Genomic DNA, 14,493 nt, shown 5'->3' with positions numbered 1-14,493 from the left:
TATTAAAATGTCCGTTTCCTATACGTCTTAATAATGCTACAGGATGATATTATGAACTCCACTTAGGGCCTCACTTTCTATGAGAAAGTCATAAAGCGAAACCAAGTTGAATTTTAACAAATATTTAATTTACGTTAATCGTTATTATTTACATTTTACACGCACTAATTACTCGAACCAAGTTTCAATTTCAAACGCCAAACCCAGAGGATTTTTCTGAAAACACATATGGGTCCTGTTTAATAGAATTGTCGTACAACCAATACACTACTTACATGCCTACATTTAAAAAAATCCACGTCCAAAGTTAGCTTAGGCTCACTTGCACCATTCCACTAACCCGAGGTTAACCGATTAAACCTAGAGTTGCCATGGATACCCATACAATTACTTGGTTTAAACGTTAAACCCCGGGTTAGTGTGATGGTGCAAGTGGCCCTAAGGCCCACTTGCACCATCACACTAACCCGGGGTTAAGCGGTTTAACCGTCAACCCAGTGTCAAATTGTACTGGTAACCATGGTAATTCCAGGTTACCAGTACAATTTGTTTAACCGGTTAACCCCGGGTTAGTGGAATGGTGCAAGTGGCCCTTAGAGTGGTATTCCACCTGTCCACTTTCTTTGTCCAATGTGTATTTGCGTTTCATATTTTGATTAGTCAGAGAGTGAGACGCAATACACATAGGAGGAATTGGACAGGTGGAATACCAACCTTAAGCCGACCACTGACTTACAGTCCGCCGGACGATATCGGCCGGTCAGTTGTTCGGAACTGTCAAATTTTTGTTCTAACTGACAGGCCGATATCGTCCGGCGGCCTGTTAGTCAGTGGTCGGCTTTAAACAGACTCTTCGTATGTACGAGGCCTGGGGATTTTCTGACTACGGATGCCGGGTCTACGCGGCATCCTGTCCGAAATTCCCCACAGGGAGAGCCAGTGGCGTAGCTAGGGGGGGCGGCGGGGGCGGTCCGCCCCAGGTGTCACCCATTTAGGGGTGACACCCGACCGTGAACATCAGTAGTGCCACCTATAAAAATTCGTAAAATCGTGTAAAATGAAAGCGATGGAGTAAATCCTGAGCTATTTAACATAAATTACAATTACTCTTTTTAAATATATTTTACAATTTTGTTTTAATTTTGGGGTGACACCCACAATTTCCGCACCGGGTGCCACCCATGCTAGCTACGCCACTGGGGAGAACCCCTTAAATTCCACAGACCTCGTATGCACATTGTACTTACCTTTATATTGCTTCTGAAAGAAGACGTGTACCAATCGCCCCCAGCTTCCTCAGACAACCCGTACTCTGTGAGGACTCGGTCCGCAGATTCCCTGCAATTATTGCACGGTTATTAACCGAATAATATAGAGAGACATCAAAAAAACGGTCGATAGTTTACAAAAAAAAATGTCGAATATGAAGAAGCTTTTATCCTTAGGGCTACTTGCACCATTCCAATAACCCGGGGTTATGCGGTTAAACCGTTAAGCTAATGTCAAATTGTACTAGTAACCATGGTAACTCCAGGTTTAACCGGTTAACCCCGGGTTAGTGAATGGTGCAAGTGGCCCTTAGGCATGCAAGTATAACAAGTGGTATTTTTTTCAAAACATATCGTTATGTTATGTAGGCAAATTAATTGCCTTTTGTTTATTAGGTACAGTTACCTCAGCTGCAATAATAATAATATGTTACTTACTATGTGTGTAACATATTATTGCAGGTGACTGTATATATATGTATATCTATACCACAAAATAAAGCAAAAAACACAAGAGAATATTTTTTGTCTTTGGGCGTTTTCAGAAATAAAGATCGATAACCCGATTCTCACAGATCCCGGTGTTTTTGGGTTCATTCAACTCAGAATCACTAGCATATTCAATTCTGATAATAAAATAAAATGTCCCAAAAATTTGTATGAAAATTGTACAATAAAAGTGAAAAAAAAATTCATACTAAAACGTGACGTAATGGAATGGACATTTTGGGACATCTTTTTTTAATGGTGGGATGGAGAATGCTGTCGATTCTGAGTAGAATGAGCCCAAGAACGTCCAGATGTGAAAGAATCAGGTTTTCAATATTTATTTCTAAAAACGCCCCTTTGAGAAATAGGGTAAGTATTTAACAAATACGTACCTATGTACTTACGTATGGATGTATGTGCTGAAGACTTGCATAATGGATGTAGGTGGTTACAAATTTCGAGAATACAATAAAATAAAAATATGTTCGGGATTTGTTTTACTAATTAATGTACAAATATTCAACAATTTATTACAATATGTATTTACAATGTAAAATTACAAAAATATTTGCATTCATTCCATGAGGTAGCTAAAAATATATTGATCTACTTACACTACTCATGTCCAAGTACTGACTTGGTTATGTACTCTTACTTCTTCATACGATAATAAGCGAAGAGAAATTGTACAATACAACAAATATCAAATATTTGCGCGAAACTTTTTTTTAATAAAAATTGTGTAAAAATGTTTTTAATGCCAGTATCTAGGCTCCAGCCATTTTCGCCAGTGGCGCCAACTGGTGAGCAGACTAATGATATACATGTGAAAACATAAACGACCAATAGTCAACCTTAATCTCACTGCAATAAGGTTAATAATAATTTCAGTTACTAATTCAAAAAGTTTATATGTTACATTGATTGAGCATGATACTTGAAAATAAGATTGAAAATCCAAAGACTATAGATACATTTTTTTTAAATGGGAAACTAGAGTCAGGCGGAAAAATCCAGCATTATTATTACTCTTTACTCTAAACACTACAGATACAATGTTGTTTTTGATCGGTAATATAAGATTTTTTTTATTTAGCACTAAAATGAAAATAGATTCGTGTACTTACGCCGTTTCGTTCGAAACGAATTTGGCACATAGCTTTTATATTACAATGGTAAACTTATATTTATTGAACACAAATTGTAAGCCATGGCTTAGTCCTTTTGTCATAGGAATGAGGGTTTCAGCGATCGGGATTTTCACTAGATGACAGCACCGTGGCGAGAGGTCTAGCTGTCATAATCCACCAATCATGTTTAACCATATTTTTTTAATTGGTGGATTTTGACAGCAGCTGTCAAAAAGACCTCTCGTCACGGTGCTGCCATCTAGTGAAAATCTCGATCGCGGAAACCCTCATTACAAAATGATATTGATACGAGTATCACTATGAAATTCAATCAAAATGAGACACGATGCCTTTATACACAAATTAAAGTCATAATTGATGTACTAACAATTACAATTAACAACTGTGCGTCAAAAATTAAATCCAAAATGAAACAAGACACATAATACATAAATACATACAATAAGGCGTACGGTCAGCAGCAGAAGTTGCTAAGCGGGCGTGGTGTTCAAAATTACCTTGACACGCTCTTATTCTCTTAAATAATAAAGTTGCGTCAAGGTCATTTTGAACTGGCCCGTTTCTTATTCTCTTAATAATAAAGTTGCGTCAAGGTCATTTTGAACTGGCCCGCTTAGCAACTTCTGCTGCTGACTGTACCTAAAGTTAAATATCAAACCACTGAGCAATAACTATTTACTATAGAATAAATACAACCACCGTAGAGCGAGCTGCAAAATTGCATAGACACATTATGAATGAATTCATTTATAAAATGGTCATGCAATTTTGCGGCTGGGTGTACCTACATTAAAAAAAAACATGGGTTCAGACAGTTTCACCAGACAACATCTTGTGGACGAGTCAACATTTTGTAAGGAACAATTAGGTGCTGAGCAAAGGCGTATGCCACTAGTGAAACATTTTTTTAGAAATATGATCTTATTTATAATAAGGTACAATAGTCTATCACAACTCTATACTTTTTTTATTATCTACAAGATACTAATAGATGAACTGAAAATAAGGCTTTTATCAACCTACAATTATCTATTTAATGTACAGTCGCCATCAGATATATCGGAGCGGCCAAGGTGTTCACAATATCTGAACACGCACTCTAACGCCTTGACAATAGAGTCGTGCTCAGATATTTGTGAGCACCTTGACCGCTCCGATATATCTGATGGCGACTGTACCATAAAAAACCGTCCAATTTTGACCTCGAGGGTCTTTGCCCATCAGACATCTATCTAGAATAAAATAGGAGTGTGAAATTTTTTAGACCATAGCAAGGTAAACGTACTAGTGCTCGACCTGCTAACGCCCAATAGATGACACCTTGCTGTCACCTCTATTGACAATGACTAGGGAATGCAATCTCGCACCAAGATTGGCGATTCGAAATCTCGCACGAAAAATCTGAATCGAGATAGGGAGTTTCGAGATCTCGACCGCCACACTTTCGAGAGCGAGATTAATCTCGACGAGATCGAGATTTGACAAAGTATTTAAAAATGTGTAATTTGGAGCAAAAATCTTTAAGAATTCCGTATATACTACTTATTTAGAGTACGTCATGTTTTAGTTTGAAGATAAAAATAACAAATTAATCAACATTAAAAAAAACTACTTTTATTAAAAAAAGAAAACAAATATGTTTGTAGCTCTAATTTGCATGTAATAATAAAAAGTGGTAATAATTATTTTTAATTTTACAAAATTGTAAACAGAGGCTGTAACATGCTTAGGTGATATTTTTGACAAGCAACTTAAAAAAATAGGGTAAGCGAGCAAAAATCATAAATAATTGTGACTTTTGCTCCCTTACCCTAACGTTGTATGTTAATTTGTCCGATTTTTCCGCACAGAGTACACCACAGTGCTTTTATCGTCAGTTAAAAGCCGGCCGCACACAATAGCACTGCCTGAACAACACGAACTTAAGGTTAAAAAGATTACTCAGAACAAAGTAATTCACACGGAAAAATATTTCAATCTCGTTCAAGATCTCGAAAATATTAATCAAGATCTTGACCGAAATTGGTAAAATCGAGATTTCCTGTCAACGAGATTGAATCTCGAAAATTCGTGCGAGATCTCGCGAGATCTCGAAATTGCGAGATCGAGATTGCATTCCCTAACAATGACTAAGTTTCAAGATGACATGTACTGGGACCGCGTCGAACACCAGTACATTTACCTTACCAAATAGTATTCAAACCAAGCCGTTTTAAGGGCTAGTTTACTCTCGAGTTCAAAAATGGTGGGTTCTAGTGTGTAACAGAGTAGTCACTTTTTCTCTGTGGCGAGCTCTTGACCTAGCGACGCGGTGGCGACGGTGGGGTTTGCTCCGTTTACGATTTTCTCCAGCAAAAGACGTGTTTGTAACTGAAACAACAAGCTAATATATAAAAACCGGGCAAGTGCGAGTCGGACTCGCGCACGAAGGGTTCCGTACCATAACGCAAAAAAAAAAAGAAAAAAAAACGGTCACCCATCCAAGTACTGACCACTCCCGACGTTGCTTAACTTTGGTCAAAAATCACGTTTGTTGTATGGGAGCCCCATTTAAATCTTTATTTTATTCTGTTTTTAGTATTTGTTGTTATAGCGGCAACAGAAATACATCATCTGTGAAAATTTCAACTGTCTGGCTATCACGGTTCGTGAGATACAGCCTGGTGACAGACGGACGGACGGACGGACGGACGGACAGCGAAGTCTTAGTAATAGGGTCCCGTTTTACCCTTTTGGTACGGAACCCTAAAAACCTAGACATATTATTTTTACAGCTTAGTATGTAACATAGAGCAAAAGTTATCTGTTATCGACTTCATTTGAAAGCAAAAAAAGCATAAGTATTATAGTGATGAGCCTTTGCTGTAGATATAGGTACACAGTGCTCCGTTCCGCGCACCGAACGCAGAAAACGTGGATGCAAACTTTGAGTTAAATGACTGTCTTAAGATTCATCATCTCAGCCATAAGACGTCCACTGCTGAACATAGGCCTCCCCCTTTTTTGGGGGGTGAATGCCATAATCGCCACGCTTGGCAGGCGGGTTGGCGATCGCAGTCGAGTACACCGAATTTGAGGGTCGCTGCTGCCCGTCCACCGGTGGTCTTGGACGTGGTTTAAGAACATACCCGGGGCTTAAGATTGAAACTGTATAATTTCTACTAAGATTTAGAGCTACAATTTCTAAAACGTGAAAAAACTCTGCTACAAAGTAGAAATAATAATCAGTACCTCAACTTCGTCTTCTGGCTGAAGAACCTCGGCCAGCACGCTAAAGCTATTCTTGGACTCGGTCTCGACCTTGACGAGAACAACAAAAGTGAGAAACTAACTCAATATATCTGTTACTAGACTATACTATAAGTCTCGGTTATATCACAGAATAAATAATAGTGCTAGAAGATTCACTCTCTAAAAAAACGCGTCTGTTACAATTAGAACAGATATGACCGCTAGGTGGCGACAGCGCCACGCCCGGCTTATGGCTAGCCACCAAAATTGGTGTGGGACGGATGTACTGTAGCTACCTAAATAAAGGAAAAGTTCTAATTTTTCCTTTTGGTGATTTTTCTAGTCGCTACAAACAAATATCGTCCAAAACTACTTTACCTAATAATCTCCTAACCTGAATAGCCTCCATAGACTTCGGTAGGAAAAAAAGATCTCCAAAAAGTTCTCCTAGATCGCCAAGGGGATGATTTGTATAGCTGGGGAGGGACGCACTGACATGTTCTTGGACATTCTCACGCAAAACAGGCTCTGACTGAAGCAAATTTAATAAAATTGTAGTATCATAGACTATTAGGAATCCCCCAGACCAGCGATCGGCAACCTTTTAGCAGCCAAGGGCCAGATAGTAGTTAACGGAGGCGACGCGGGCCGTACTTTGTTAATATTTATGACTTTATGAGACATTGTCGTTTGTCACTATTACATACAAAATAGCCAAGGCGGCTCTCGGGCCGCAAGTGACAGGTTCATGAGCCGCATGCGGCTCGCGGGCCGCAGGTTGCCGACCGCTGCTCTAGACGGAGTTTAGAGAAATTATTTCATGAAACCGATGCTGCCAAAAATACTGGGGTGCGGGGGACGAGGTGAGCGAGCCCCGTGCCGTGATTGGTCCGTTCAAAGACACGGACGTCTCACAAAGACACTTTGACTCGAAAACGGAGTAAAACTACCGTATATTTGTGGCAGAGGGGGTAGCGCTACTATGCTCAGTCTGGAGGATGTCTTGTCTGTGTGGTACATAGTTACTTCTATGGGCGCAAATATCATAAATAAGATCGCCAAGCACCAATGAGTGGATAAACGAGAATTGTTTCCTGTGGTTTATTTATTATGTTTGACGCAGCAAGATCTCAAGATGAAACAATGTACTGATTACCCCGCCTCTTATGGGAATATATTTAGACGCCAGACGCCTTAGCTCTTCTGTGAAGTCAACGTACTGATTATTACTCCTACTGTGTTAGCTTTACTGTTTATTTCGAAAAACATATACTTTTTGACAAACATAATGCCGGCAGTACACACTCGTCGAGAGCCACTCGCCGATTCGTGAAATAACCGGCCCAATCGGGGAAAGGAGACGAGATAATTAAGAGCGAGACGTCATGGGATTAGTATGTGCTACCTACACACCAGTACTCGCCAGTGGCGCCCAGTAGTTCCCTTAAGTAGGCCCGGGTCTAGGGCGGCTAGATATTAGGGGCGGCAGTCTATATGGTGGGTCCTGACCCTGAGAAAGGGGCGGCTAGTATCTACTCCGGGGCCTGGGGCCTAGGGTTAAAGACTGCAAATCCGCCACTGGTACTCGCCCTATCCCAGGGTCTCTCAGTGAGGGATCTATATCTGAATCCCTAAAGTCTTTTCTCCTATCTTTGCATTCCCTAATATTGTTTGTCATGATGATCAGTTGTCCTAATACTATTTAAAAACCCTAATTTTGGTTTCCCTAATTATTGATTAATTATCCTAATGTTATTAAGCATATTTTCTTTTTTGCGAGGGTCGCAGTTCTAACCCTAACCTAACCTACTTTTGTGGCAGCAAGTTCTCAAATCTAACCATTTTTCAGAATGGAAAATAATCGTTATGACAATTGATCGTTAGGGCATGTGCCCATTAGGACAAACCAGTTAGGGCAAGGTGACTTTAGGACAAACGTTGTTAGGGATTCAGAATGACACCCCTCAGTGAGTGTGTACAGCCGGCTTAAGATCTGACAATATAAATTATAAAGATTATGAGTGATACCTCATTTCCATTTTCTTGAGCTGCTGCACGAACCTTATCCAGCTCTTCAGCTGCTATTCGAGACTTCTCATTTATATTTTCTTGGTGTAATAGAAATGAATGCCTGGAAATTCAAATGAATATTATTATTTAACACATTCAGGGCCAGGAACCCGACAGTCGGGTACTTACACTATTCGTAGCGACTACGCGCTCCATACGGCAAAAACATGGTTACGCGCTATGAGCGTAACCCGTAGCACTCAAACATCAAACATCAAACATCAAACATCAACATTTATTCAGCAAATAGGCCACAAGGGCACTTTTACACGTCAACATTGAATTTACATAAAGCAAAAATAATAACATCAACAATTTTATAAAATAAAACTAACATATTACAATTACTAAGAGATGTATATGGTCTCTTAATGTCGAATTACATACAAAATACAGATGTTGCAATGAATGTGTTAATTGTCATGAATGGGATCGTTTTCAAGAATGGGAGGCTTGAAAACGCTAATCGGTAAAAAAGGTCAAGAATAAAATGGGAATTTATGCCCAAGTGATATACTCTGAAACGGCAAAAACCGAAATTCGCAAATTGCGGAGATCTTTCTCTTTTACTCCAATGAAGGCGTATTTAGTGATTGAGAAAGATGCCCGCAATTTGCGAACTTCAATTTTCGCGGTAACAGCCCTGACATATCAAATATTTAAGGTTATTTTACCGTATACCGGTACTGCGGAGGGGCTACCGCGAAAACAGAAATTCGCAAATTGCGGGGATCTTTCTCTTTTACTCCAATGAAGGCGTAATTAGAGTGACAGAGAAAAATGCCCGCAATTGACGCTTTTCGATTTTCACGGTAGCCGTCCAGCAGTGGCACTTGACATTTAGTATGGCAGGTGCAGGACTTTATTGCTAAGTCCATAAGGGTCGTAATAGATGATTTTACTTTATGCATAAAAAGCAACTTCATGCCACTTTTGACTTACACAAACACCAACTTTATGAGCATGAGTGAAAATATTTTAACTATGACAATCCTAAAACTATAAGACTGTTATGTTTTTTATTACAGACTTCTAACAAAGTATCAAAGTACCAGAATGCTAACAAAGTACCATCTTGAAGTAAAATGCCCAAAACCCAATTTTATGTTGTCAGAGGGCAGAGATACTTCTGGGTCAAAATTATTTTCGTTTATCTTATTTGTTGTCCCCAAAAAATGTATTTGTATGGGGTGAAATTTAGTTTTTAAATTTTCTCAAAAAAATTATAATCTACAGCTAGCAAGACATGCAATAGCATTCAACCTTTTTTATAGGTTTGATATAAGAAAAAATAGAAGCGTGACAGTGTGGTCAGAAACAAGACAACAAAGAGAATTTTGAACCAAGTAACTAGGGTTAAGCCACGAAAAGTCTGCAGCGATTTTGATAGCCCTCAAAGTGATAGTGTTGTATTGTATTGTATTGTAGCTCGGGCGATTTTCCGCAACTCGACGTCGGTGATAGTGTTATTTATACGTCATAATTTCATAGAAGATTGACGTTTAAAATAATACTTGCACTGCGTGGGCTATCAAATCCGCTGCAGACTTTTCTTGGTCTGACTCTAATATAAAAATCTTGAGCTCACCTGATAACATACATCTGTATAACAAGACCAACCAGCCCGAAGCCGCAGCATATCATGATGATCATGTAATTTGGCATCTTCTTAACACCGGACACGCCGTAGTATGACTTCTCCTTTCTCGCTTGCTGTCTGTTGGTCTGGGTGTTTTGGTATTGGTATTGGTAGGAAGGGTTGTTGCGTAAGCTGGAATTTTATTATTTCAGTCGTTTAATTTTTTTTTAAAGATATATACTGATTTATTTAATAACATTTTTACAACTTTATAAAAAAACACTAAAACTTTTTTTTTTTTTAATTAGCCTATTAGTGTGTCCCACTGCTGGGCAAAGGCCTCCCCTCTTTCCCGCCACTTGTCTCTGTCTAATGCACACTCCCTCCACTCCACTAAAACTTATAAATAAAAAATTTGCCCTAAATCATGGTCGTTTAATTAACTTTTGTTTAGGTAGTATATTTCGTTTTTTTTAGCATTAGAAAGCACTTGCAAGAAGGTAAGTGATCTTGACATGTCTTTTAATTGAAAAACGCTTTTTTTAAATCAGTATAACTAATGAAAGCAGGAGAATATAAATAATCATATTAGATTCATAATTGTTACATATTTGCCATAACTTATTTTTGAAATGTGTTATTCAATTCAATTAAAAGACACATCAAGATTGTTTACCTTATTTCTAATCCTAAAAAAACGAAATATAGGATACAGTACCTACGTAAAAAAGTCATATTTTTTCATTCATTTCATTCATTTATTCACAAGCAATATGTACATCGCATTGGAAATTATACATAAAAATTGTTTTGAAAGCCTTTGGATTTCTTACCAAAAGAACTGCCACATTGTTACCACTTATCCACTTAGGCAATACTTTGGATAGAAACCTGCTATGCAAATTTGTTGTATCTATAGTTTTTCTGCAATATTGACGAATTATCAGTTAAGAGTCGCATGAACCTGCCACTAAAAAGCTAATACCATGCAACAAGGCTACGCCCATATAAAAAAAAAAGTAAGTACAAGTTTTGGGAGGCCGAGGATGCTTGTCTCAGAGGTTGGTTGTCACAGTGGCAATAATAAGCCACAGAGTGAACAAAAATGTTTCTACTTGCTCCAATCCTATTTGCATATTCCTGCAATTTCAATTCCTAATTGCATAAAATAGTACCAGGCATAGATACTATATCATGTAATGTTTATTGTAACTATTTTATTAACTATTTTTTTACTTATTAAATTAACTTCAATCTAAATATGTATTACAATATTAAACAATTATTAAACTAAAAAGCATGAAACAGATACTCACTTCCAAGGGACATGTGTTCTATCAACATAGGCAGATTGATTGCTCCTATAGAGAATATCATACTGCGCCCTACTACTGGGCTTCCCGAGCACATTGTACGCCTCCACAATGCTAACAAACCGCTCCTGTGCTTTGGCATCCTTGTTCTTGTCTGGATGGTACTGGAAACAATACATTTAAAATAACTACACCTTATAAAACAAAGTCCCCTGCCGAGTCTGTCCGTTTTTGTGTTTGTATGATCGTGATAAACTCAACTACTGAACGGATTTTCATGTAGTTTTCACCTGTCAATAGAGTGATTGTTGAGGAAGGTTTAGGGCAGCGGTTCTCAATCTTTTTTTTTTACGGAACCCTCTTGGAAAGCGAAATACTTGATGGAACCCTACATTGTACATAAAATTTAACCTAACCCTACATAAAAATTTTCGAGGCGACTAAAGCAGTGTTCTAAACTCTTGCGAAATCCCTGCAGGGAGAGGAACCCTATGGTTCCGCGGAACACACTTAGACAATGGCTGGTTTAGGGTGTATAATTTGCTAACCCGTGCAAAGCCAGGGTGGGTCACTAGTATAAAATATAAATATTATTTAAAAATAATAAATGGTTGTTTAATAAATAAATGAATGGTTGGTAATAACGGTTGGTTGTTGGAATGGTGGTAATGGTGGCCAATGGTTGACTGGTAGAGAATGCCTTAAGGCATTAAGTCCGCCATTTGTACTTTATTGGTTATATTGAGCGATAAAGATTAAAATAAATAATTTTATCTCGGCCCACGGTAACTTTATCTGTTACGACTAACATCGATTACGAAACTATATACTTAAAGGACATACTTCCTTGCTCATCTTAATAAATGCTTCTTTGATTTCTTTGTCTGTACAGTTTCTACGCAGTCTGAGAACATCGTAAGGGCACTTTTTGCCTAAGCTGAAATAATAAAGTAAAAATAAACATCAAACGAATCAGAATCAAACCAAAATATTTTTATCTGCAAATCTCACCTGTATAACCTCGCGTAACAATTTAATGATTTTAGAGCAATCCGATTAAACAGAAACATAACTGTTATGGACTTAATTTCATATTTCGCATGATATTAGGTTTTTGGAAAAAATACCATTTTATTTAATTTTGAAGTGACAATGTTACCTGTGTAATTGAAATGTCACATTGACATAAAAGAAAAAATAATTTTCGTTCAGATACTTGATACGATTTTACACTGCGTCAACTAGCATATTTGTAGATAAATTGAGGAACGTTAAAAATTTAGTTGAAATTGCAAAATCAGTTAGTTTTTTACTTAATAAAGTGTTGTTTTGTAAGATCTACCTCCGATTTTTACTAACTGTCCTGCGAGAATTTTCTTTGGTATCTGAACAGTCTCATGCTATTCCAAACGCCGCCACGACATCGGTTTGAAGAGCGGGTTTCTGGGCTATAACGCTATAACCGCAAAAACCGAAATTCGCAAATCGCGGGCATTTTTCTCTGTCGCTCTAATTACGCCTTCATTAGAGTAAAAGAGAAAGATCCCCGCAATTTGCGAATTTCGGTTTTGGCGGCAGCCCCTCTGTTCGTTTAATGAACTCTGACGGTTAGATTTAATCTCGTTAGATGTTTCGTTAGAGTGTATTCGGAACATTAAAGTAATAAACTATAAATTAATATAAAACAAGAAGAATTTCTCCGAAAACTGAACAAACTCCATTGATAGAAGGAGTTCACTTATCAACAAAACATACTGAGTGACAATCTTTTTGGCTTGCTTTGGCTTGATGGACAATGCTTTCTGACACCTGTCTGACACTATGCATAGTGACTAGCAGGGGGGGGACACTCGGAACATAGTTAACGTCAGTAAAGATGGCGGATGATGGCGTCAATTTAGAAAGAAAGAAAAATTGCGTAAAGCAGACTTCCGATTATGCAAACTACGTCATTAGATGTGTCACTATAAAATTGATAAAATTTTAAGGCATGAATACAACATTGAGAAGGTTACATACCTAGTTTGTCAAGACCTTTCTTTATTTATAATGTTGGTTACTTAGCAACTGTTGTTTACTTGTCAGACCAAAATAAATGTCGTAAACAAATTATATAAGATAATTATTCTCTATTAATTTTAAAGTGTAACCGAGTAAAAATGGAGCAAGCATTAAATACGAAAATAGGGAAATTAGCCTCCCAATATTACAACACCTGGAGGTTTAAAAATTTTAATAGTGCTCAAGAAAATGCCGGGAGGTTTAGATATTCTCGAACGAAAAATGAAAAATTCCATCGTTAGCGCTCACTGCAAATAGCGATGAAAAGGACCTGTGTATAAGTTCGAAACTATAATAGTGCAATTTTAATTTTGGTCACGACAAACATGTTCTATGCTTCTATGACATTCTGCAAAAAATCGTGCGTCTTGATTCCGCTAAAGACACGTCGTGGGAGGAACTGGAGCGCATATTATGGAGGTACCTGCTTAGACAATGGATATAGAGTCAGAAGCTGCAAGCAAATCAATAGGTACTATCTGTATATACCAAATTGAAGGCAATAAAATACTTTACTATTACTTACTATTATGTTTCTGTTATATTCATTCCACTCTTTAAAACCTTTTCTACATAATATTAGGTCTACTTGGGCGGTTTACAAGTACATTTTTTGTTTGACTTCTTGTAAACAATTATAGTTATTTGTTACAAGAAACCAATCAAAAAATGGACTTTTAAACCGACCAAGTAGACCTAATATTATGTGGGACGAAAGTACACGTATGGATGCATATGTAGTTGTACACGCACACATACATACTTAGTTTCCGGGGAGAATCAGAGATGGCGCTTTCAAATGAGTTTCCATAAAATGCTTCAAGAGGGCTCTCTTTACCTATTATACTTACTTTACTCTTTGGTGACTAGTATGTATATTAGCAGTTATGTTATTTTTCGATTTATTAACTAAAATGTTTTTATTGTTTACTAAAAGGCTTGTCAAAAGTGGTCTTCGCTTATTGTTAAGTTTAATGCTAGGTGTTTAGAATGCCTATTTGGATACATATGATTGTGTGAAATGCCAATTAGAAAATAAACGGAGTTCTTCGCTAAACTTCGAAATCCTTAAAAGTTGGTGCAACGGAATTCGTGGAATCCCTGTCCAATTTATAACTCTTGCTGGATTTCCCGAGTCAATATACGCCCGGTAAGTGTTGGGTACCTAACTCAAGAACGACAACTCTTGGCAAGTGAAATGTTTAAAGCACCTAACTACTTCCCTAGACCTAGGACTTTCCCAGACCTCTGGCGAAGAGGACGCGTTCGTGAATTGAGTAGGGTCATATTGGGGTGGCGAGCTTCATTGTGTCGCGGTCGGAGTGTATCAT

General features: G+C 37.8%; 1 protein-coding gene across 2 annotated transcripts; it reads right to left on the bottom strand.

Annotated features, from left to right (window-relative positions):
* Positions 1–106: 106 nt before the first annotated feature.
* Positions 107–12,247, bottom strand: LOC134671111 (dnaJ-like protein 60). 2 transcript variants are annotated; one of them, XM_063528885.1, is made up of 10 exons: positions 12,113–12,247; positions 11,945–12,038; positions 11,105–11,265; positions 9,798–9,980; positions 8,168–8,270; positions 6,534–6,671; positions 6,140–6,208; positions 5,184–5,278; positions 1,248–1,338; positions 107–216 (listed from the first exon to the last, which is right to left on the bottom strand). In XM_063528885.1, the coding sequence occupies exons 1-10, from the start codon at positions 12,169–12,171 to the stop codon at positions 169–171; spliced, it is 1,041 nt and encodes a 346-aa protein (XP_063384955.1). In that variant the 5' UTR covers positions 12,172–12,247; the 3' UTR covers positions 107–168. The 2 variants fall into 2 exon arrangements, with proteins under 2 accessions (XP_063384955.1, XP_063384958.1); XM_063528888.1 differs by lacking the exons at positions 6,140–6,208; positions 6,534–6,671 and having other exon boundaries at positions 130–216.
* Between the last annotated feature and the right edge of the window lie 2,246 nt (positions 12,248–14,493).

The sequence above is a fragment of the Cydia fagiglandana genome, chromosome 15, assembly GCF_963556715.1.
Source record: "Cydia fagiglandana chromosome 15, ilCydFagi1.1, whole genome shotgun sequence".
Lineage (NCBI taxonomy): Eukaryota > Metazoa > Arthropoda > Insecta > Lepidoptera > Tortricidae > Cydia > Cydia fagiglandana.
Note: the sequence above shows the minus strand (reverse complement) of the source record. Positions and strands in the feature narration are given on the sequence as shown.

Coding starts and splice junctions, on each gene's coding strand:
- LOC134671111 (XM_063528885.1), bottom strand. CDS start 12,171: ATGTTTCTGTTTAATCGGATTGCTCTAAAATCATTAAATTGTTACGCG. Junction 9,981..11,104: donor AGAACACATGTCCCTTGGAA/GTGAGTATCTGT, acceptor ATAAAATTCCAG/CTTACGCAACAACCCTTCCT. Junction 6,209..6,533: donor AGTCTATGGAGGCTATTCAG/GTTAGGAGATTA, acceptor GTTCTCGTCAAG/GTCGAGACCGAGTCCAAGAA.